This window comes from Jatropha curcas, chromosome 1 (assembly GCF_041381405.1).
Source record: "Jatropha curcas cultivar XTBG-Jc1 chromosome 1, XTBG_Jcur_1.0, whole genome shotgun sequence".
NCBI classification, from domain to species: domain Eukaryota; kingdom Viridiplantae; phylum Streptophyta; class Magnoliopsida; order Malpighiales; family Euphorbiaceae; genus Jatropha; species Jatropha curcas.
This window is the reverse complement of record NC_143151.1, coordinates 29,190,939-29,212,684: the sequence shown is the minus strand read 5'-3', so window position 1 is coordinate 29,212,684 and position 21,746 is coordinate 29,190,939. Positions and strand designations below refer to the sequence as shown.

Below are 21,746 nucleotides of genomic sequence, written 5' to 3'. Positions count from 1 at the left end.
TTTATTTTTTATCAATTGAGTTCTTTCATTCAAAATTCTTACCATAATATCAAAACAAACAATGTTACCCTATTTTCTCTCTTTATTTTATTCCATTTCATTATTGCTGAGTTGTTTTGAACTAGAAAGAAAATTGTAAGAAAATTTTAAAAAATATATTTAAATAAGAATATAAAAGGTTAATAAAAATAAAATAAATGAATGAAAAAAAAGTTATTTTTGCAGATACTTAATTGATAAAAAACTTTAAAAAATCCACAAAATCCAGACACCAAGTTTATGATTATCTCTTCAATTTTTGTTTGATCGGGTGTGCCAATGAAGCAGAAAAGTGAACCTGTATTAATCATTTAAATTGCAATGTATAAAAAATTTAAGAAAAGAAAAAGAAAATACTACCCCACCAAAACTACAACTGTAAAAAAAAATGGTAATAAATGAAATAAAATATAAGAATTGTAGGTATACACATCTACTCTGTTCCTCTAGAACAACCAGTGTTTCTTCCTTGGCTTATGTGGGATTGGGGCATCTGAAAGGAAACCAAACATCTTTTAGTTGAATATCACAATGTTTATCCTTGTTCCATCTGATTCCATTAACATCCTTTGAACACACTTACAAAATTTTAAAAAAAAAAAAAAATTTGAAACAAACCTTGAATTTCATATAGCGAATTGTAGTGTACCTCAGACCAGAAACTTAACCATAACTCTGCATCAGTAAGAGGCAAAGCAACTGTAAGAATATTTCAGCCAGTTAAAATTCATAAACAGGGAGTTTTCAATAGAGATGATTGTTCCTGTCTGATATTTAGAATTTTGAGGTTTCTTCACATCAACCCCCTAATATCAAGGTCCATGGAAAACATAACCAGAAATACATGTTGGGATTGTAGGCTTGTAGCTACATACTGCAACATTTCATTTAGTAATGAAATCTTAAAACACCTAAATGATGCACAATCATGGAAACAAACTAGACTACCTGTTACCTATAAATTTATGTCCATGAGAATATATAGTCATGTTTAATTTATTCTCAAGAGTATGTAAGAATTATTTTACCAGATTTTAAGTTACCGGAGGCAAAACATTATTTTGTGAGTGCTGCAATCAGATGAAACGATAGGGCCGTACTTGAAAAATAAATCAGTTCAATTGCTGAAACCATTAATTTAAGGAGAAAAAACAAGCACCGGAATTTAAAAGAAAGCAAAATTTTTGGAAGAACCAATTTGTCATTGCCTGCAGATTTGATGGTAAAGAATCCTTATCATATACCAATGTCCTTACCACGTTGAGGTGACTGGTATTGTGGCATAATTTCAATGAAACAAGTATCTCTAAAGGATGTCAACAGGCAGATCTTTGCTGCAAACTGCATATAGAAAAGTAGAAATGTAAAAGATGTATGACACTCTACATTAGTATCACAATATAAAGTGAAGTTCAAACACAAATCAGAGCATTTCAGTCAATTGAAAAGACATTCTGCTATTCCCAAGTATTCAAGTGTCAGTATATGGATCATCTGTAACAATATCTAACAATATTTTGTCCTGTCACTCTATATGCCTTCTTCCATCTCCAAAGAAATGCAATACGATCAAGTTTTCCCCAAGCACTTCCACCCATCATGCTATCAAATATTTCTCCTTTGACCTTCAGACAATTTACTGCTGTTTCCATTACATACGCACAAACAACAACCACAACAACAAAGCCTGGGGTCGGCTATATATATATATATATATATATATACATACATGGAAGCTTGAAAGCAATCTCAAATAACAATCAAGAACTTGTAAAATCAGTGCAACACAGGAAATAAGCACAATTCTTAAACCAAACATCACAAATTGCCAGATAACGAGCTGATGGATAATATTTATAGTTGAGACTTCATTTGATTTCTTTTCTTCTGTCCTCCACGTTCTAATTTTCTGAACATAGTTCCGTAATGTGAATACAATACAAATTGGCAACGCAAGCCAATTTATAAGTTCCCAGAACACACTCAAATCATAATTGAAAACTTGCACAATGTCAGATGCCATAGAGAAACAAGCACTATTTTAAACCAAACATAACAAATTTAGAAGGAGGCAAACTAACTGAGGGAGAGATACTTGACACTAACATTCCTATTTGAGTCATGAATTGATTTCTTTTCTTCTGTTCACTATATCCAAAACATAATTTTATCATGTGAATACAAATATAAATTACATAAATCTTTGGAAGAGTCGAGCAAGCTATCATGCACACTTCTTAATCTTTTTTGTTATTAACAATTCCATTCATCTGTTCTATAATAAACATAAATAGTTGATGTTATTGTTATGAATAAAAATCTGAATAACTTTACATGCCATTTGCAAGTAACTCTTTAGTCAAAGCTAGTATATTGACTATCAGCCCAGACTATATTTATGCATAGAATAGGCATAAAAGAGAGATAATGACATTTCTAAAACAAATTGTCTATGTTTTAGTTGACATTGTAAAGAAAGACCTTGTATAATATTTTAGTACATGATGCCGCCAGAGAAGTCTTAAGGCATAGGAAATGGGTACCTTATCTGCTGCTGCTTGTAACGTGACATGATCCCCCCATTCACCAGATCTGCATCATACAGTATTTTGTAGGTTAAAAACTGAAAATGCTGATAGCATATAGATCCAACAAACAGCTAATTGCGCGAAAAGCAATTTAAGTATTAATCAGTAAGAGAGCAAAATACTTTGCCATTTTCTTGTAATAACGTTTGTACTTCATTGGGACATAGCCTTCATACAATGAGTGGTTGTCTTTCAGCTGGATACAAAAAAAAAAAAAATAACAGAGTTAATAAGATAACAATAATAACCATTCATGAGTATTGTATTTTGTACTGATTGCAGATCTTCAATCTGGAAACAGTTATTACTTGTGTAACATTTTCTTTGTTGGAAGAGTCAATACTCTTGCCCACAAAGTTAGTTAATTAAATTAAGTCCAAGGTGGAAATGATGACAGCTTCAGGATCATGAAAGTAACAAAATTATGGACATTACGGCTCAGGGGATTATATTAAACAAACAAAATAGTAATAATAAAAGTGGTGAGTTTAGGAAGTTATTGGACAGGTATAAGTTGTCATAACGGTATCCAAAAGATAGAGATGGCCAGCGGATAATCGTTGTGGCTGCAACAGTTGCTGAAGTCACTGTATATAGAGGATGTTATGTCAGTTTTTGAAGTAATGGAGGCTACAAGAACTATAGAGTTTGTGAGCTTTGTCATAAGTTGAGGAAATATGGCATGGGATTGTCTAGTGAATAGTTGTAATTGGCAATGTCAAGGTATTAGTCAAGAATCAAGATATTACACGTTGCAGTTAAGATGTCAGGTTAGTAACAAGCTGTTTAGGCCTTTAAGGCAGCCAGGTAGTGGTTGTTAATGGTAAGTGCAGGTTGCCAGAAGAGTTGTTGATTTAATTTGCAAGCTGCTGCAAATGGTAGTGATCATGTAGTGGTTACTTCCATAAACGCATCACCAATGTAACAGCAGCATTGAAACTAAAACTATGGTACTCATGTCAATGGTGAAGGTAATAGACATGTTTCTGATGTCTTTTTCTCACTTCCTTCAAAATCTTTGGAGAGAATTTATTTATACAATATACACCATCCAATAAGCTTGGTTTGAATTGTTACTCAGAGATTGTAATCTGATCTTAAGGCTCAGAATTAAGAGACCAAACTCAATCTAATTGCAAAATTTGCTAAATTAAATTAGTCTTTTAGAGAAATTCAATAGGTAATCTCAGTATCTCACCTGTTTCACAACCTCTTTACGAATATGCTTATGGTGCTCAGGTGACTTATACATCTGGTCTGAAAGTGCACGAAACTGTATTGAGAGAGATAAAAAGAAGGTTATAATTCCGTCATGCAGTAGGAGTCAGAGAGAGGTAGGTACATTTTGCAGATACCTGACAATTTCCATCACCAGAAACCCTCACCTCATATAAACCATAAACATTTAGCCTGAAAAAAAAATGTCAACAAAATTGAGATAAACCTTCACTTAATAAACCAAACACACACTTAATACTCTACTCCAGAAAAGAATTATAGGAAAATAATCCCCAAGCCCCTCCATGTTAACAATTTCCAGCATGAGTTTAATGACACCCCAACTTGAATACAGGCAAAAAGCTTTGAAATTTCCAACAGTCTGGAGTATATCCTTGAGCCTTTGAGGTGAGCATAGAGAATTTTTATTGAAGTCACCTTGTGTAACCTAAAGGTATGCTTGCATGAATTTATGTGTGTGTTCTTGCTTTTCATTTTTTCTTTTCTTGGCAATATGTTTGAACTGTCTCTTTCAGGAAATGAGACAAGAAAGGCACTTTGATACCTTTCATGAGATTCCTTCACAATTAAACCCACAAAGGGCACTTTCAAGCACATGATATAAGAAATACCTCTGAATAAGCCTTTGGTGGTCCATACTGGCATCACTTAGATTAGGTATATATGTATTTATCCGCGGAACATGCTGAATATTCAAAAAGATACAAGATATTCAGGAACAAATAGTTTATAATGCGAGGATCATACAACAAGCAAATAAGAACTTCAATAGTAATACATCTAGTAACAGAACATTTTTCAACTATATATTTCAGAAATAACCTAATCTATAAAATTCTAGACTAAGAATCAGATAAAGAAACAAAAGAAAATCATTTAGTAAAGCAATTGTTCTTACAGGAACAGGTGCTAGGTTAGCAAGGCGTCTAGCAACTGCACCATCTAAATTGGCGTACTCTTCAGATAATACAAGAGCAATCATTCGGTCATCCTCAGTATCTTGTTGACTGCTCCACGATGTTGAGCTAGAACTTTCCCCAACACTCCATGTCCCTTGTCTCGCGGTGTAAGCGTAACCCTGCATCTAGTGATAATGTATTTGCAATTACAGTAATCAAGATGATGATCCTCTGTTGCTGATGATGAACTGCCATAAGTCAAACACAAACCAAATCATTGTCATTCTCCATAAATATGATAAAAAACAAAGCTAAAGGAAACAGCCAAACAGACAACACATATATGGGTCTAGATCATGTCGTCTAATCACATTAAACAAGAATTAAATTTTTTTAAAAAAAAGTTCAATCTTGAATCCAAAGCAATAAAAAGAAAAAAGAAGATGCATTTCTAATTTCTTGGAGGGGCCAATTTATGGCGGGAAATCAAATGACATATGTTATAGCATAAATTGAATCAATTGAACTTCAAAGGCATATTCAGCTAGTAAACAACAAAGAAAAAATTGAAAAACAAAAAACAGGTGATCGGATAATCAGGAGCAATAAAAACAAATCAAACCGAAAATCAGAACTTCAATTTGATTAACTAGAGAAAATTGAAAGAAATCAATTACCTGGAAAGTGAAAAACGTAATGGAAGTGGAAGGAAGAGATCAAAAGGAAAGAAGGTTGGTGGCTGATGGTATTGGTGGGAATTGAAAAGAATGGAAAAGCAAAGAGAGAAGATATTCTCGTTTTTAAAGTTAAAGAGAGGAGAAAGATTCAATTAGTAAAGACCGCTTCGTATCAGAAAACCAAAAGAAAGGAAAAAGTGTAATTATGGAGTCAATAAACAAAAAGAAAAGGGTAAAAATGGAGGATGGTTAGAGGTGAGGAGGGGATTGGTGAAGGAGCCAGCTGCCAGCCGACACTAGACAGGATTTAATGAAGCGTGTAGCTTCTTGTTCTAACTTCTAACTGAAATCTTTGTTTCTTTTTATTTTTTAATTTTTGGTTTTTGTGGGGCCTACACGCTTTTTGCGATGGCTCTTCTTTTGTCTTTTTCGTGTGAGAAGAGATGGAGCCAGCCCATTGTTAATATTTCGGCTTTGAAAACACTTTCGTGGGCCATAATATTGATTGGCCCACTTTAACTTTCAGGTTTAAGCTACGCAACGATTCAATTAGTTAGTCCTTAAATCATCATATGCTCACCGGAATTGGTGCTCTGGTCCCACCTCCATTTAGGCATGGCCACCGGCCCTAGACCATGGCCATTTAAGGTTTATTGGGCTTGCAAAAATTAAATGGAATCGTTTTGCAATAGACGATTGAACCGGCAGTCCAAGGCGATCCGATTCAATAGATAAAAAATAAAAAAAATTAAAGCTTAATCAACTCTTTAAGATTGATACATCAATTCTTTTAAGGCAAAATTTTAAATTGTAAATCAAATATGAAAAATTAATTTTAATCAAATCAAATCAAATATGAAAAATCAATAGTTTCTAACATTAATTCTTAAATAATAATCATGTTAACAGATACTCGATATTTGTATTGTAATTTCTTTGATTATTCAATTATTTGTAAAGTTGGATTTTTTTTTTCTTTTATATGTATTCTTTAAATTTATTGAAAATATTTTTATTCTCATTTTTTTTAGGGAAAATTAAAATTCCCATCACGCCAAAACTGTGACTAGAACTGGTTTGTATTAGAACTGGATTGGAACCAGAACTGACGGTTCATGCTTTTCTAAGCATTTCAGTAAACCGGAACTACTAGTTCATCAAACCGGCCATGTCTGTGCATCATATGCTAAAACATAATATATTTTCTTTTTAAAAAAATGATAATCCTACCATTTTAGATCATTAATCTAATACAGTTTAGCTCAAAGTAACATTATAATGGAAATCCCATTTGTGGAAGAGTAACAAAGAAAATAAAAATTTCTGTAAGAGGTTTCATTCAATGAATTTAAATAGATTCACTAACTAGGTAAGGTGGTTTCAGTGATTAGTGCGTATATGACTTGGTAGATTCACTTAAAAGTTCAAGTTTCAGCTTTCCTAGTGTTTCAGTTATTAATAATATATACTCAGTTACTCACCATCATCGCTATTCTAAGAGCCTTTGCCTTAGACTATAAATCATTTGCAGAATCCAAATGCTCCGGTCAACAGGAAAGTGGCTTCCAAAGAATCTGCTTAAGACCGTACTAACATTCAACTGCAGCCAGAAAGATTTAAGGTGCACTGACAGTAGCAAGTTCTTCTCGTTAAGCTTTGGATATTCCCTCCAAATAAGCTAATAACACCAATAAAGTTAACCAGCCGACAAAATATCAGTTACAATACCAAAGGAATTGCAAATCATGTTCCCTGGCATCCTGATATCCCCAGATCAGCAAACATTTCCTTGTGCACCCAATGGCAAAGGCTTCTTGTTTCACCAAGCAATCACAAATTTGCTGTCAAGGTTGCAAATTTCCTTGCTATATGCAACCCAGCAAAGTCCTGGAAATTCAACAGTCTAGCAATAGAGTTGATGTTGTACCTTCAGAGTAATAAAATAAAGCCATGAAACAAATCAGGCCGTGGACAGTTCAGGAACCATATTTTCGCTTTCTCCGGCCCTTTCCAACAGGGTAGGATCGTACTGTATATCGTGAATTTGCAAGCTCACGAGGAATCACAGCTCCAGAAGATCTTAAAACTTCAATAAACTCTGTAAACAAATTTTTGTTCTCCTCATTCACAAAAACAATTGCTGTACCTTCCTCTCCCATTCGAGAAGCCCTTCCTATTTGATGAACATATTCCTTAATGGAATTGGGCATGTCAAACACTATTACCTGTCTCACACCCAGGAGATCAACTCCTCGACCTAAAATCCCAGTTGCCACAATAACAGAAACCTCCCCTACCAAAAATGACCTCATGATTTCTCTCCTCTCCTTCATCGGTTTCTCCCCATGTAGTGATAGAGCCTTCAATCCTGTGGTGACTGTGATTGCATTAGATAGGAGATCTGCCCCAAGTCTTGAACCTACATAGACAACTGCTGGTGGCATAAAATGCTGCTTGCTCATCAAAATATCAAATAGTTTTTGTTTCTTTTGCTTCGATTCAACCCAGATGGCCAGTTGTTTCACAGCCTTACTTGGCTTGTTAGGCTCACCAATGGAGACGATTACCATATCTTTTGCAATAGAGCTCCCCATCTTCTCTATCTCTTGTGTGATTGTTGCAGAATACATCAAGACTTGGGGTTGAGAGAGAGCCCTAAAGATCTGCATAACCTGATCACGGAAGCCCCTTTGAAGCATGCAGTCCACCTCATCTAGAACAAATATCATTAGTTCATCTAGTCCAATATCATGCTTTATTAAAAGATCAATAAGCCTTCCTGGAGTCCCCACAATCAGTTCCACTCCTTGCTGAATGCGGTAGAGTTGTCCAGCCATAGCATCACCACCAACCACTAGTGCAGTCTTGAAAGGCAAACCCTTACCAAGCAACTTAGCTTGATCCTCAACCTGAATACAAAGCTCTCTGGTTGGAGTCAAAACCATTGCAAGTGGCTTTCTATATTCAGAAGAGTGTTGAAGCCGAAAATCTGCACACCGAGAAACAATGGAGACTAGATAGGAAGCAGTTTTTCCTGAGCCTGTGTTAGCTGAAGCAAGCAGGCTTTTGCCACCCAAAGCAGTTGGGATTGCTTGCATCTGGACAGGGGTAGGCATATCATATCCTGCAGCTGCTAAGTTCTGCAAGAGCTGCAGAGGAAGATTACAAGAAGAGAATGACAAAATGGGATCCGGAACCAACTTCCCCTTCACATAGATTTCAAGTTTCCTTCTCAGTAATTCAGTCTGATCATTAGTTAAAGATAAAGGCCCTGATTTATCATCAGATTCTGATTCTCTAACATAAAAGCACTCATCGGTTGCAGCTAATCTTACAGCAGGTGCAGAAGGACCAACAGAAACCTGGGTTTTAACAACCTTGCGTAGAAGAGTTTGTTTGCATTCCAAACTACAAATATCATCATCAGTCTCATCACATATGTACTCACCATAGCGTCCACATATAACACATTTAGGCTCCCCAGAGAGAGCTTCTCTCTGCTCTCTAGCTGTCTTTTTCACATCATCTGCTGCATCAGAGCCTAAGTGAAAACAATACAATGAGTTCAAATGCAATGCAGACATTTTCTTATCAGCAAATTTCAAGCGACCAAGACCAACCACCAGCTACTTATCAAGGAACTAGATTTATAAGGCATTTCTATACCCTCCAAAAAAAGAATATAAATTATTCTTAAATTTCCAATCAAACCAACCAAAAACTAAAAGGAAGAAACAAAATGAAGTGAAATACCTGTAAATTGATCAAAACTTACTACGGCTGCTGAATTTTTACAGTGATTATCTGAATTTGCAACTTCCATAAATCAAACCTAATAAAATATTTGCAGCTATATAAGGAGAACAGAACCAACTTGAATTAGGTGAAACCCAAAAAGAAAAATTAAAAAAATTTCAAACGAAGGATATAACGAATTCGAATTCAAATTCAAATTAACTGCAATTACAAGGATGAAAAAACTACATCGGAAACAGACAATTTGAAATTTCCCCTACATGGATTTTGAGAAGCTGAGAATTTATTACCTGGAAAAGGTAGGCTTTGGGGTACGTGTGTGTTGCAGTTTTTAACTTTCGCAGAAGAGCCATGGAGAAATTGAGAATGAAAGATAGAACGCAACGTTTGAGCAGCCTTTGAACTTTGAAGCCGTTTGTCTATATGGGCCAAATCCAATGGTTAAATTTATGGGCCTTGGTTTAGATAGAAACCTAATTGAGTATTCCAGTTTGGCAAAGTCTTCCCTACATCTTCATATATGAAATCAATCAAAAATATGCTCATCCATTTGAAAATAATAATAATAATAATAATAAATTTTTTTTATAAAAATCCTTACTTAAATTGGTTTGATATATGTTGTTCTTATAAGTCAAGTGCCCCATGCATCAAGTGTATAATACGACACTAAATTTTAGAAATGTTTTTAAATATATTTTATAAAGTAGCACAAAAAAGTTTTATTTTAACTTTAATTTTTGAAAAATTTTCTTCGGCTCCCTTAAATTGAGAGTCTAGTTCATGTCCACCATATAAAATTCCTAAAAGGAATGCTTCAACTCCAAACTCAACAAAAACTCAAATAAGTATAATGTTACTACTAAAATTATTCTTAAAATGTTCCATTTTTAAGAATTTATTAAATTAAACGAGTAATTATGATTAGCATCAATGAGTATTTGATTGTATTTCCGATGACACAATTTTTAAAATCTAGAAGATAGCAATAACAACAAACAGTGGAAAACGAAGAATCACTTTGAAGTAAAATGTAAATTTATTAGGATCAATTCTCCATGCACAACCAATTTCCCCATATCCTTATATAAACAGAACCAGATTAACATTTGAAACAAATTGAAATAGAAATGGCAGCAGGCAAGAAAAAGAAAGGATCAGTCAGTCGGTCTGAAAAGGCAGGGCTGCAATTCCCGGTTTCAAGAATGGTAAGATATCTAAAGAAAGGCCGCTACGCTGGAAGAATTGGAGTAGGTGCTGGGGTTTATATGGCTGGCGTACTCGAATACCTATGTGCAGAGGTAATAATCTTCTTCTTTTTGTATTAGTATCTCGTTGTTTTTATTGTTGCATGCAGAAATGTTCATGGACTTGGCCCTATCTAGCCATTTAACTTTGTACATTTCAACTTCGTGTAGATGTTGGAATTGGCTGGGAATGCGGCTTGTCACAGCAAGAAGAGCAGAATTTCTCCAAGGCATCTAATGCTGGCTTTGAAGATGGACGACGAGCTTGATAAGTTGATTGGCAATGTAACAATTTCATCTGGAGGTGTATTACCACACATTCATAATGCTCTTATGTCCAAGAAAAATATGGAGGCTCTCTCTACTAGTAGTAATGAGCCCTGATGATGACCGAGTTGTTGCAACGCAAGAACCATATTTAGCAATTTTAATTTCTAGTTGCTTTTTGAAAAAATTGTGGGGAAGTTTTCTTTTTTATGTTGGAAGTTGAACTTGAACTCTACCAATCTATTTTGTCACTAAATATTTCCTGTGTACCAAAGAAAAGAAAAAGTAGATAGCGCTTGCTCTCTCTTCAGTCATGGTAAATATACAGAACAGTGCATGAATTTGATAGTAAAAGAAATGTGAAGAATATATAGATGTAAGCTTTTCAAATGATGACGGAAAGAGGAATATAACTTGAACAGTTGAACCTTTTATTTAAATAAACTAGAGGATAATGTACAGAAATGCCTTATAAAACAGGGCATGATCTGTTTTTCTCTTGTTGTCACCGAGTTAAATCAAGGAGCATTTGTAACAGCTTCAAGTTTATCAATACAAAAATATACAAATTTATATTTCTCAAATAGAAGAAACAAAAAAAAAATAATAAATAAAATATTAGGTATTTATCAGAATTGCCCATAATTAAGTAGCTGAACACCAATATTCATGTACTCTTCAATTTAGCGTTCTTGCAAATAGAAATTAAGCACTTCTTTCAAGCATTTCCTGATGCCTCTTAACAGAGAGTTGTTTCTGCATTCTCATTTGTCTATGAAATCTCTTTATAAACAAATCTGCTACATGGTCTATCTCATCTTCTAAACTGAACTCTTCTCCTGCTTCTTGTTTTGAGTTCTTCACGATATCTATCACTGACCCACCTGGATCTTCAAACTCTAAATCTTCAGAATCAAACAATGAATGGGTCAGATCTGGGAATTTCTCTCCTTCAACTTCTTCTTCATATCCATAGCCATAGCAATACCCATTTTCTTGTACTGCATCATTCTCTGCTATAATATTCTCCATAACCTCTGCTTCACTTGGGTTTGGAAGAGACATGGAGCTATGGTTATACAGAACTATGGCGTTGCTTTGATCTTCTATTTCTTCTTCGTCTTTCTTGTCATGTTCCTTCTGGGTAACTAAAGCATGGAGCTTTTGAGAAATTGAGCTCAAAAGAATTTTCTTGTTGTCTCTCAATAGAGAAAATATCATTAATCTTGTCCTCAAAGCATTGGTTTTGCTTTTGAGAGCTAGTGTTTTAGCTTTGGCCATTGATGCCAATACTAATGTTATTCTCTTCAAGAATTTAGCTGCTTTGTTTTTCAACATTGTGCTCTCTTACTACTGTAATACAAATCACAAAAGAAAATAGCTTTAATGGAGAAAACACAAATGGAAGAAGGAGATTGATGAATTGTTTTGCTGCATGCAAGAAAAAGAAGTGCTTTGGCATGAAAGGAGAAATAGAGAGAAAAGGGGTTTATATAGGAACCAAAGTAGGTCTCTTATGTCGGTAATTGTCCAATTGATAATGGGTAAGTGCCCTTTTTTGATTCCATTTTTTGTTCACTTCTTCCCTAAAGCGAAAAAATAATAAAATATTTAAATGCAAGAGAGAGAGAGAGAGAGAATGGGACTCAAGAAAAAGTGAAAGTGAAAGTTAAAAGTGATAAAGGGTGGGGACACATGGCTTTATTTAATTGGTTGAAAATGGTTTGGTAAGATAGAAGGGGTGATTTTGCATTTGCATGGAATGGCATTACCTGAGGATGTTGTATTGTGTTGGGAAGTAGGGCATAGTGGGGAAGAGCTGGCTTTAACTTTTTTAGGTTCTAGTTCAATATTTGCACCCACATACCCAAAAAAAGTAGGTTATGGACCCTACATTTTGAGAGCTTTCTTTGGTCCTAAGGACAGCTTTTTGATCTTTCAAAGGCTATTTTCAATTATTAAGTTAGATGTAGAGGATCATTGAGTGAAACCCCAGCTCACCACTCTATGCAAATAAGTGCTACCTCAACTTTATCCTTAACAAATCTTGTTAATTTGGTGCAAGTGGGTACATGGTCAATTTTCATCTTGATTTTTAAATTAATTTTTTTAAAATCAATTCAATTCAAATCAAATCATATATTGATTATTTTTGAAATAAAAACTATAATGTAAGATTAACTTAATTACCTTAAAAGAAAACTTAATTTGTAAGTCCTAATTGAACTTATTCTCTATTTTATTGATTAAAATTTATATTACACAATCAAACTACAATTACTATGTATTTTTTATTATGAATTTTTTAATCCTCATTTGATTATAAAAATAATAATAATGTGGTTTTTACATAAGAATGAATTCATAAGAGTTAAATTTAAAATTTAAATCTAACGGGTGATAAGTTCGTTTCTATATAACAAATATCTTACAAAGAAGTTAAATTCAAAATCTAATATAATCATATTGTGAAAATTTGTTTTAATTATGATTTGTATTTAAAAAAAAGTGAATTTTAATTAAATGATATTAAAGTAGATTATGAAAAAAAATAAAGAAAGAGATGGTGGGTCCAGTCGGTGAAGATTTTTTGGAAACTATGGTTTGCTTAATGGACTAGTGTTCAATAAACGAGGGCATAGAATAGAGACATGAAGCTTTCAATTTTTATTATTTTGAACACTCCAAAATAAAAGTGGATCACTTCTTTTTCTCTTTTACCAAACTCGTGGGTTAGAAAGAAGCATCCAATCTCTCTCTCTTACGAATCCTTAGCCAGTAAGGTTTCGTTTAATTCATCATTTGTTTTTTTCTTTTTCTTTTTCTTTTCTTTTTTTACAGAAAAATCCATCATTTTTTTCACATTGAGTTCCTAATCTCCCATTGTAAATAAAGTATGCATATCTGTTTAAAAAATATCTGAACTCTTCTCAAATCTGATTAGAATTATTCTACCTGAACCCATTTAAATATTTATTTAATTTTAAAAATAAAAAAATAAGTAAAACTATAAATTTTATCTTGAGTTGGTAAAAAATAATAATATCAAGTTTTAATTATAATTAAAAAGTAGATATATTATTTTTTTAAGAAAATATTATTTTACATTATTTAATTTGATATATAAACACACGTATAGGTTTTCTTCAATATAAGAAATTTCCTACCAATAAGAGTATCACCCAATAACTTTCTTAACGCTTTGGTTGCTTGTATATATTTTACTAAACCAATATATTTTTAATAATGAATTCTTTTCTTTAAAATCTCAATACTATAAAACTGCATGATTAAGAACATAATTAGTAAACTTAACTGCTAATATTGATTTTATCATTAACCTTAATGTAATTATTGTTATTTGAAAGTGATTAACAACCCAATTGTACTCTATTAATGTTTAATAATTTTGGGAGGTGGGTCGACCTATATATATTAATTTGGCAAATAAAGGGAAAATGAAACTTCTTTTTTTGTACTGAATTGTGAACAATCCGTACTCCGTATGCATGAATCTGCTTTGAATGAATCCAAAACAATTGCTTTAGCTCAATTAGACAATTTTAGGAAGACACAACATGGAATTCTTTAATCTTAACATCTTTTGTTTTCCTTATGAAGCAATTGTAGGATGGCTAAGCTTAGCTTTATAGTTGTCAAATTCCCTTTTCCTTTTTCTTTTGTATATTTAATTTAAACATGCACATTAGGGTTTTGTTGATTGGAATAAGGATAAAATTGATAATTTAGATATTTCGTGGATGAAAATTGGATTTGGATTTAAATTTTAATGCAACCTAATCTATACAATGATTGAAGGAAATGCTTATCTATACTGTATAATTTATTAGACAATACTAATTAGGTGTGGTATGGTTAGTCTTTCCATCTATGTGGTTGTGTGACGAACCGTGTCCTATTGGCTAAGGCCTTCTAGTGAATTAAAAAATAAATAAAATAAAGTTAATAGAAATTTTTTGCACTAAGCAAAAATTATAATAAAAAAAGTGACAATTTTTTAAATGACAACCAAATGTTGACTAAGTATATAATAAAAACTTGATGTAAGGCCTTTGCTATATCCTAAAAAGCACCAAGTGCTTTGCTAATTGCCATTCCCTAACAAAGCACTAGTGAGAAATTTTATTTTTTATTTTTTTAAGGACTCTAATATCTTTATTGGAGAGGAGAAGATTCTTTGAAACCATATAAGCCCAAACACTTTAGTGGGCTTTTAACTTTATATATATATATATATATATATATATATATATATATATATATATATATATGATAAAACTATATTATATGATTATTTGAATATTACATAATCATAATTATTAAAAAAGCATAAACAACTATGTTTATTTTAATATTAAGGTGTGCTTGTCAAAGAAAAAGGTTTATTTGGTCTAAATTATACTAAAATCATGAGAAAAGCAATAAAAATTAAGGGAAAAAAATTACTTAGATCGGATTTATAGCTCCCATTTATAAACCAAAACAATGAAATTAATGATTTTTATTAAAACGATAGCATTTCTAACCATACATTCAGGGGGAAAAAAAGGATAAAGTAGAATAATTTATAAAAAATTATTAATTTCGTTAATTTTATCTATAAATGGAGTCATGAACCCAATCTAGATAAATATTTTTTGAAAAAGAATACTTTTTGGGTTTGAACGTAAGCATTCAGAAATAAGTTGTCAAAAAAACCATTTCCTCGAAAGCTCTTCTAAGGTGAAAAAGATGAAAAATATTGTGATCATAGAAAAGAGGAAAGAAAAAGAAAACATGCTTGCAAGAATGAGCATTGCATTAATGGTGGTTGAGCATACAATTTCAATTCTTTTGTGGCATGTTTTTAACTTACACGTTTAAATCACACTACTCGTCACTATGGGCTTTTGTTGTTTTGTGTCCTTTATGAGTCTATGATTCTCTTGTCCTCTTATTACATCTTTTCCTAAATAAAGCCTTTTAAATGAATTGAAATTATTATTATATTTAACCTAAAAAAATTATTTCTTACCTTTTTGAATAAATTATGTAATTTTCTTTACAAGTTTTTTAATACTTTTGTAGCGTATAAAAATTTAGGTGATATAATCTTACCACTAAAATTTAAAAATATTATAAAAATTCAAAAATATTTCTAATGGTTTTTCTTTTGCAAAAGTAATTTTTTCTTTTTTTAAATAATTATAAGGATTGAGTCAATAAATAAAACAAGTGGGGAATTAAATATTACAAGAAGAGAGAAAGAAAAGGAGCTAGTAGAAAGTTAACTTTTCCGTTGCTTCTTGATTGACGAGTGGTAAAGGGAAAGAAAAGGGACTTAATCCCTACTTCATGTACTTTGAATAAGCTGTTTATGTCTTGCTTCTAAATCTAATTAATTTTATATTTTTATAAATAGAAAAAATTTCTTGATGGATTATACATATTCTACTAATTTCTAATTGAAATTAGTTCGTAATTAAAAAAAATATATTAAAATCAAATTGATCATTCTGATTTGATGGATCTCAAATCAAAGTAAACATGAAATTACACGTAATTAATGAAAAAAAAATAATGTAGCATGTGAAATGTAATTAAAGATACATGTGTATGATATAATATATGTATATATATATATATATAATCATGTATGATGATCCACTACAGGCTGCCCACAGTTTGTTTAGCTGTTTGGTGTTTGAACCAATCTTTTTTTTTTTTTTTATTAATGAGAAAATAGAGAAAAGGAAACTTCTTTTTGTTTGCTTAGACAGATCATCTATATTTGAACCGTTGAAAAAGCCTAAAACGTCTCTATTTTCTCTTCTCCGACCAGAGGTGCCCACATACCCCTCCACACATTCAAATTTTTTAAATCACATCAGCTTGAGTTAGCTGTATTGTACCCACCATTTTCACCTATGAACAATATGCGTAAATAAATGTTGACAATGTTATCAAATGTTAAGATAATTTGATTTTGTTACTAATTGTTGATAACAGTGTAAATTGTTAACATACAATAATAAATAATATTAAAATAATGATATTAGATTCCTAACTAAGTTCAAATTAACAGATAATACAAGATTTGTAATCCTTATCTTAGTACAATTGTTCTAAGTCCATTATATATACTCAAAATTACCCTATTAAGGATTAATTCACAATTTACTATACCTCAAATTCTGAGAGTTTAACAATTGGTGTGGTGAGTGTGGAACACACCTTCAATCCTAAAAAAAATCCCTACAATTTTTCTCAATCTCCATGGTCACCGATCCCATTGAGCGCCTCAACTTGACAGTCAAGGCAACACTTATGGCGAGGCCAACCAACAATCCACATTCGTCCTCCATGAACCACCGATCCTCAAGTTGCAGCTGCCTTAGCTCAGGCTTACTCGCAATTTACTACCGTGCTAAAACGCTTTTTAGAGAACCCTCAGCCTAGTGGCAAACCAATACCACCTACTAGGTCGGCAAACCCTCCTCACCAGGAGCATAGCCTACCCCCAACTTCACATAAACACTGAAATCACTCAATATCTAATCGATACCATGAGGCGGAATCAGAGGTAGATCCTAGTATGACTATCTCCAACAGCTAAGAGCTAAGTCACACCTAGCCAATCTTGGATGATGCTAATCTCAGGAATGTTGTCAAAGAGCTAGTTTGAGAGTGTCGAGATACAGGAGAAACAGGAGATTATAGTCTCCGACAAAACTCACCTTTATCAGCTGATATTTTGGCCGCCGCTTTTCCACCAAAGTTCAAGTTTCCCATTTTCCAATCTTATGATGGATCTACCGGTCCCCATCTAGTAACTTTTCGAACTATAATGTATCTGCAGACCAATTCGAAAGATCTGATGTATAAAGTCTTTCCAACAACCTTAAAAGGAACAGCTCAGGAGTGATACCAAACAATCAGAACATGATCCATTCTAAAATTCATACATGTGTGTCTATATATGTATATATTATGTAAAATTGTAGATGTAGACCTTATAATTAAAATTTCAATGTACATTTTAAAAATAATTGCACAATATTTTCTTTGTGCTTTCTTATTATTTTTAGTCAAAATAAATTGAAAAAGGCAGCGCAGGGGAGCGGTTGTTAGGTCCATTTGAATAAATTTTTAAAAATACTGGTAATATAAAAAACTTCACCCTTCCTATAAATAGTCAACCCACCACCTTCCTGTTTTTCCCACCACAGGGTTTTTCTTCCTTCTGCTGAGGTTTGGTCCTCAGCAGAAACAAAGAAAACCCATATCTCTCTCTCTCCCCAACTTTCTTAATCATATCCCTGCTCAGAAAACTCACCAGAATTCATGAAAATGGAGGTACATCCCCGAGTTAACTCAGTATTAGCCAAAAGGTTATGGAATGTATTAAGGGTCACTTTCTTTATGATAAGAAAGGGATTAGTATCAAAAAGAAAGTTAATCATGGACATGAATCTGATGATGAAGAGAGGTAAACTCTTAAGAAAGTCCGTCACCAATCTCCTTCACCACCACCACAACCACCGCCATATGACACGCGGTAACTATGGCATACAGGACTACGAGTTTTCTTGCAGTAATAGCCCTAATCCTGTTTTTTTCCACGTGTCAAAGCGAAAGCACCATCATTACTTCCCTTGTATCAATATACCGGACGTCGTCGAGGAAGAAGAAGAAGATGAAGAGAATAATAAAGCAGTAATGGTAATGTTGCCGAAGAATAGTCCTGATAATACTTTTAATTACTTTCATTCTGATCAGTTCGCTTCCGGTGAGAAGCGGAGCCCTTCTCCGTCGCCCTTTTCTGTTAGGGTTTCGAATTACTCATCCGAAGAGGAGATTGTTGACAGTGGAAATGGTGGACAGGTTGATCATGAAGCTGAGGAATTTATCAGAAGGTTTTATGAGCAGTTAAGGTTACAAAGTCGTATGCAGTTACTGCAATATCAGGACATGAACTAATTAATCGATTATGCTGTGGAAAAGAATTTAATAATTCTGTAACTATTGCTAGCATTTTTAGTTCTTCAATTTTACCGTTGAAAAGTTGAATTCTTTCTTTGCTTTTCAGGTAGATTTCTATTATTATTAATTTCTTTTTCCTTTATTGTATTAAACATTTTATATTTGTATTATGTGTTATGCCGTATTTGTCTAGATCGAATTTATATCTCCATTTATAAATAAAATAAAATTTATTTACGCTAATTACCACTTTCAGTACGATGATATAAATAGTTATATAAATTAAAAAGAAAAAACAACCGGTTGGTGGATGGATTTTTTTTTCTTAATTTTTGCAATTAATTATAATAATAATAACAATGTGCTTTCATGAACTGGCAATTTGAGACGTTGGGTTGTCGTTTACTTGTGTTTCCATAGGTGGTGAGCCATCATAGCTTGGCGTTTGGTGTGTATATCCATTTTATAGTAATATTATTTATATTATATGAAAATGATAATCTATTTTTGGTGTTAGCTACTAGCTAATGTGTGTGGGCCTTATGAATGATGTTTGCTTCTACTTTTGCTTTTCTACAGTGGATTAGGCTTTTAAAGGCCCACTGATGTACGTACTTTCACCAACTCTATTCACTTTATTTGTTGACAACATCATTAATTCCTTTTTCAGATGAAATTTCTGTTTATATTGGGTTAATTGCTCCACAATATTTACTGTTTTATCAAGTGAAACAAGAAAATAATGAGTTACATGTTCCAAAGAAACTGAGAGATGAAAGTAAATTCTATTTTTACTGAGAGATGAAAGCAAAATTATGGACTAATATATAATTGGGATAAAGCTCAATTTGCCCTCTGAACTTAGAAGTAATATTTAATTTGCCCAAAAATCAATTTTTCGTATAATTTATCTCTTGAACTTGCACCAAAAGAACAAAAAGTCCATTTAAAATTTTTAATTCAAATCAAAATAAAATTATTAAATAATAAATGTTTGATTTAGATCAAATACAATTAAGAAATAATCAAAAAATAATAATAAATATTTTTTAAATCAAATATTCATATGATCAAATATTTTTATAAATCTATAATTTTTTTTAAAATCAAACATTATTTAATTATATTTTAAATCAAACATAACTTTGATTACAATTAAATCAATCTATTGGTTTGAGAAATCATTGCTTTCTAGTGTTTTATAAGTCTTATAAGGTTGTTTTACTAAATTGGTTATAATTTTCATGGTAAAAAAGATTTAAATTTAAGGTCTCTCACTCTTCACGTATACAATAAGAAAACTAATCAGATCATATTTTATCGATAGTCTTATAAGTTTTTTATTTTCAAATATAATTGCAATAAACAAAAAAAATGAAAAGGAAAAAAAAAAGAAAAAATAATTGGCCAAATAAAAAATGATGAAATGCACCTGAGAAAGGGGTAATGGAATAATAGATTTCTTGAAGCAAGGGTCTCTTTTGTCTGTTCTTTATTTGGAAGCAAGGAATAATTGAATTAAGAGCAAAGGCAGAAGACCATAAATGCTTGGTTAAAGAGTTGAAATGTGTAGCTAGAAAAAACCTTAGAATTCAAATTACTCATATCTTAAAATCCGAGTAGCTCGACGGCAAAGATTATTTATAGAGTTGATCATTATGGTTTAGATTATAAGTTTGATTCTTCATAATGTAAATTTCTCTTGACTAGTATTTTGCCTCAAAAAACGAGCAGAGATTAATCAGATTTGTGGACCGTTAAAATGAATACGGACTCGTGCAAATATATAAAAAAATACTCATATTTTAAAGTATATAATATCTAATACATAAATAACTTTATGTTCCTTGACAGACATTATATGCTACTAATGTGGAGTCTCTCTTTCTTTATTTTGGACCGAACTTTTCTGTCTCTATTTTATATTCCTTAAGCAGGAAAAGTGTTAGGTGACTTTGTCCCCTAACAGGGCATCAAAAAGCAGGCAGTGGTGCCATATATAGACAAATAAGAGTTGGCCAACAAAAAATAGCATAATTAATCAGCTACCCTATTTTATTTTTTATTATATTTCTAGTTTAATATTATCCTATCCACAGTAGAAAATGTTCCTTTTCTTTGGTGCGGATTGATTCATCTAAATTCCATGTATGAGCTTCTTTATGGACTAAATCAATGAAAAATAAATTTTTGTCGAAATGGAAGTACTTTTGATTATTGACTTAGACAAAGAAAAAAAAAAGAAAGATAAAATAAAACAATATTTAAAAAATCTTTATTTAAATTGATTTGTTCCATGGATTAGTCTATAAAACGAGTTTAGTTAAATCTAATCTTTGCCGGTATATGTCATTGTATGTAAATTTGTAAAAGTCAATGAGAGAAATTACATATTACTAAAAATATAATTTCAAATAGATTATGTTGCCGCTATTAAATTTTTTTGTGGTTAAATTCATAAATTATCTTAATAATTTTAGGGTTCATCATTTGCATTTAACTAAATTAAGGTGTAAAAGATTAATAAATAAAGAAAGGAAATATAATAATAAATTCAAATAAACCGTACAATTGTATAGTTTATAGTATCACCAATGGAATAATAGAGGTAGGTGGGCTGAAATTAAATTTGAGCAATAAATCTTATTAGGGACCGCGGAAGGAACAAGCCCAAAGAAATGGGCTCCACAAATAGCACCTCTTCAATCCATTAGATTCAAAAGTCAAAATATGTTTTTAAGTACGGAAAAATTAAAGTCATGTTCCCACGCTTATAATTTTTTATTATTTATTAAAGAAATACAAAATGATAATTTATTTTTAAATTTAATTATTATATTAAATTACAGATTTTGAAAGTATAAAAGAAACTTATTATTACATTACTAATTACATATAATACAATTTTTTTATATTTTTTATATGCATGATAGATTATGTTTTAATAAACCATGAGAAAACTGGCGTAGCAGGCCTATTTGGTTTGAAAAACTTCTTGGATAATCCATGTAACCTAAACCCAAACCCGAAATATGAACCTCTAGTTTCAGT

The 21,746-nt window shown here is 32.0% G+C and overlaps 5 protein-coding genes across 6 annotated transcripts; 2 read left to right on the top strand and 3 right to left on the bottom strand.

Annotated features, from left to right (window-relative positions):
- Positions 1-319: 319 nt before the first annotated feature.
- On the bottom strand, positions 320-5,776 carry LOC105630246 (Cysteine proteinases superfamily protein). The gene is made up of 10 exons (XM_012212017.3): positions 5,443-5,776; positions 4,765-5,013; positions 4,478-4,551; positions 3,983-4,037; positions 3,826-3,900; positions 2,750-2,823; positions 2,583-2,631; positions 1,296-1,380; positions 658-714; positions 320-532 (listed from the first exon to the last, which is right to left on the bottom strand). Exons 2-10 carry the CDS (start codon positions 4,948-4,950, stop codon positions 486-488), a joined length of 702 nt encoding a protein of 233 aa, XP_012067407.1. The 5' UTR covers positions 4,951-5,013; positions 5,443-5,776; the 3' UTR covers positions 320-485.
- A 975-nt stretch (positions 5,777-6,751) lies between these two features.
- On the bottom strand, positions 6,752-9,602 carry LOC105630245 (P-loop containing nucleoside triphosphate hydrolases superfamily protein). 2 transcript variants are annotated; one of them, XM_012212014.4, is made up of 3 exons: positions 9,489-9,602; positions 9,196-9,292; positions 6,752-8,983 (listed from the first exon to the last, which is right to left on the bottom strand). In XM_012212014.4, the coding sequence occupies exons 2-3, from the start codon at positions 9,263-9,265 to the stop codon at positions 7,419-7,421; spliced, it is 1,635 nt and encodes a 544-aa protein (XP_012067404.1). In that variant the 5' UTR covers positions 9,266-9,292; positions 9,489-9,602; the 3' UTR covers positions 6,752-7,418. The 2 variants fall into 2 exon arrangements, with proteins under 2 accessions (XP_012067404.1, XP_012067405.1); XM_012212015.4 differs by having other exon boundaries at positions 9,196-9,274; positions 9,489-9,586.
- A 705-nt stretch (positions 9,603-10,307) lies between these two features.
- LOC105630381 (histone H2A-IV) lies at positions 10,308-11,364 on the top strand. Its single transcript, XM_012212183.4, has 2 exons — positions 10,308-10,499; positions 10,617-11,364. The coding sequence occupies exons 1-2, from the start codon at positions 10,329-10,331 to the stop codon at positions 10,827-10,829; spliced, it is 384 nt and encodes a 127-aa protein (XP_012067573.1). The 5' UTR covers positions 10,308-10,328; the 3' UTR covers positions 10,830-11,364.
- Positions 11,123-12,234, bottom strand: LOC105630244 (hypothetical protein). Its single transcript, XM_012212013.4, has one exon. The coding sequence runs from the start codon at positions 12,048-12,050 to the stop codon at positions 11,418-11,420; it is 633 nt and encodes a 210-aa protein (XP_012067403.1). The 5' UTR covers positions 12,051-12,234; the 3' UTR covers positions 11,123-11,417.
- A 5,584-nt stretch (positions 12,235-17,818) lies between these two features.
- LOC149499325 (uncharacterized) lies at positions 17,819-18,785 on the top strand. The gene has a single exon (XM_089717790.1). The coding sequence runs from the start codon at positions 18,057-18,059 to the stop codon at positions 18,690-18,692; it is 636 nt and encodes a 211-aa protein (XP_089573916.1). The 5' UTR covers positions 17,819-18,056; the 3' UTR covers positions 18,693-18,785.
- The last annotated feature ends 2,961 nt before the right edge of the window (positions 18,786-21,746 follow it).

Coding starts and splice junctions, on each gene's coding strand:
- LOC105630246 (XM_012212017.3), bottom strand. CDS start 4,950: ATGCAGGGTTACGCTTACACCGCGAGACAAGGGACATGGAGTGTTGGG. Junction 4,552..4,764: donor CTAACCTAGCACCTGTTCCT/GTAAGAACAATT, acceptor TTGAATATTCAG/CATGTTCCGCGGATAAATAC. Junction 1,381..2,582: donor TACAAGCAGCAGCAGATAAG/GTACCCATTTCC, acceptor TTCTATATGCAG/TTTGCAGCAAAGATCTGCCT.
- LOC105630245 (XM_012212014.4), bottom strand. CDS start 9,265: ATGGAAGTTGCAAATTCAGATAATCACTGTAAAAATTCAGCAGCCGTA. Junction 8,984..9,195: donor AAGTTTTGATCAATTTACAG/GTATTTCACTTC, acceptor GTTTTCACTTAG/GCTCTGATGCAGCAGATGAT.
- LOC105630381 (XM_012212183.4), top strand. CDS start 10,329: ATGGCAGCAGGCAAGAAAAAGAAAGGATCAGTCAGTCGGTCTGAAAAG. Junction 10,500..10,616: donor TCGAATACCTATGTGCAGAG/GTAATAATCTTC, acceptor AACTTCGTGTAG/ATGTTGGAATTGGCTGGGAA.
- LOC105630244 (XM_012212013.4), bottom strand. CDS start 12,050: ATGTTGAAAAACAAAGCAGCTAAATTCTTGAAGAGAATAACATTAGTA.
- LOC149499325 (XM_089717790.1), top strand. CDS start 18,057: ATGAAAATGGAGGTACATCCCCGAGTTAACTCAGTATTAGCCAAAAGG.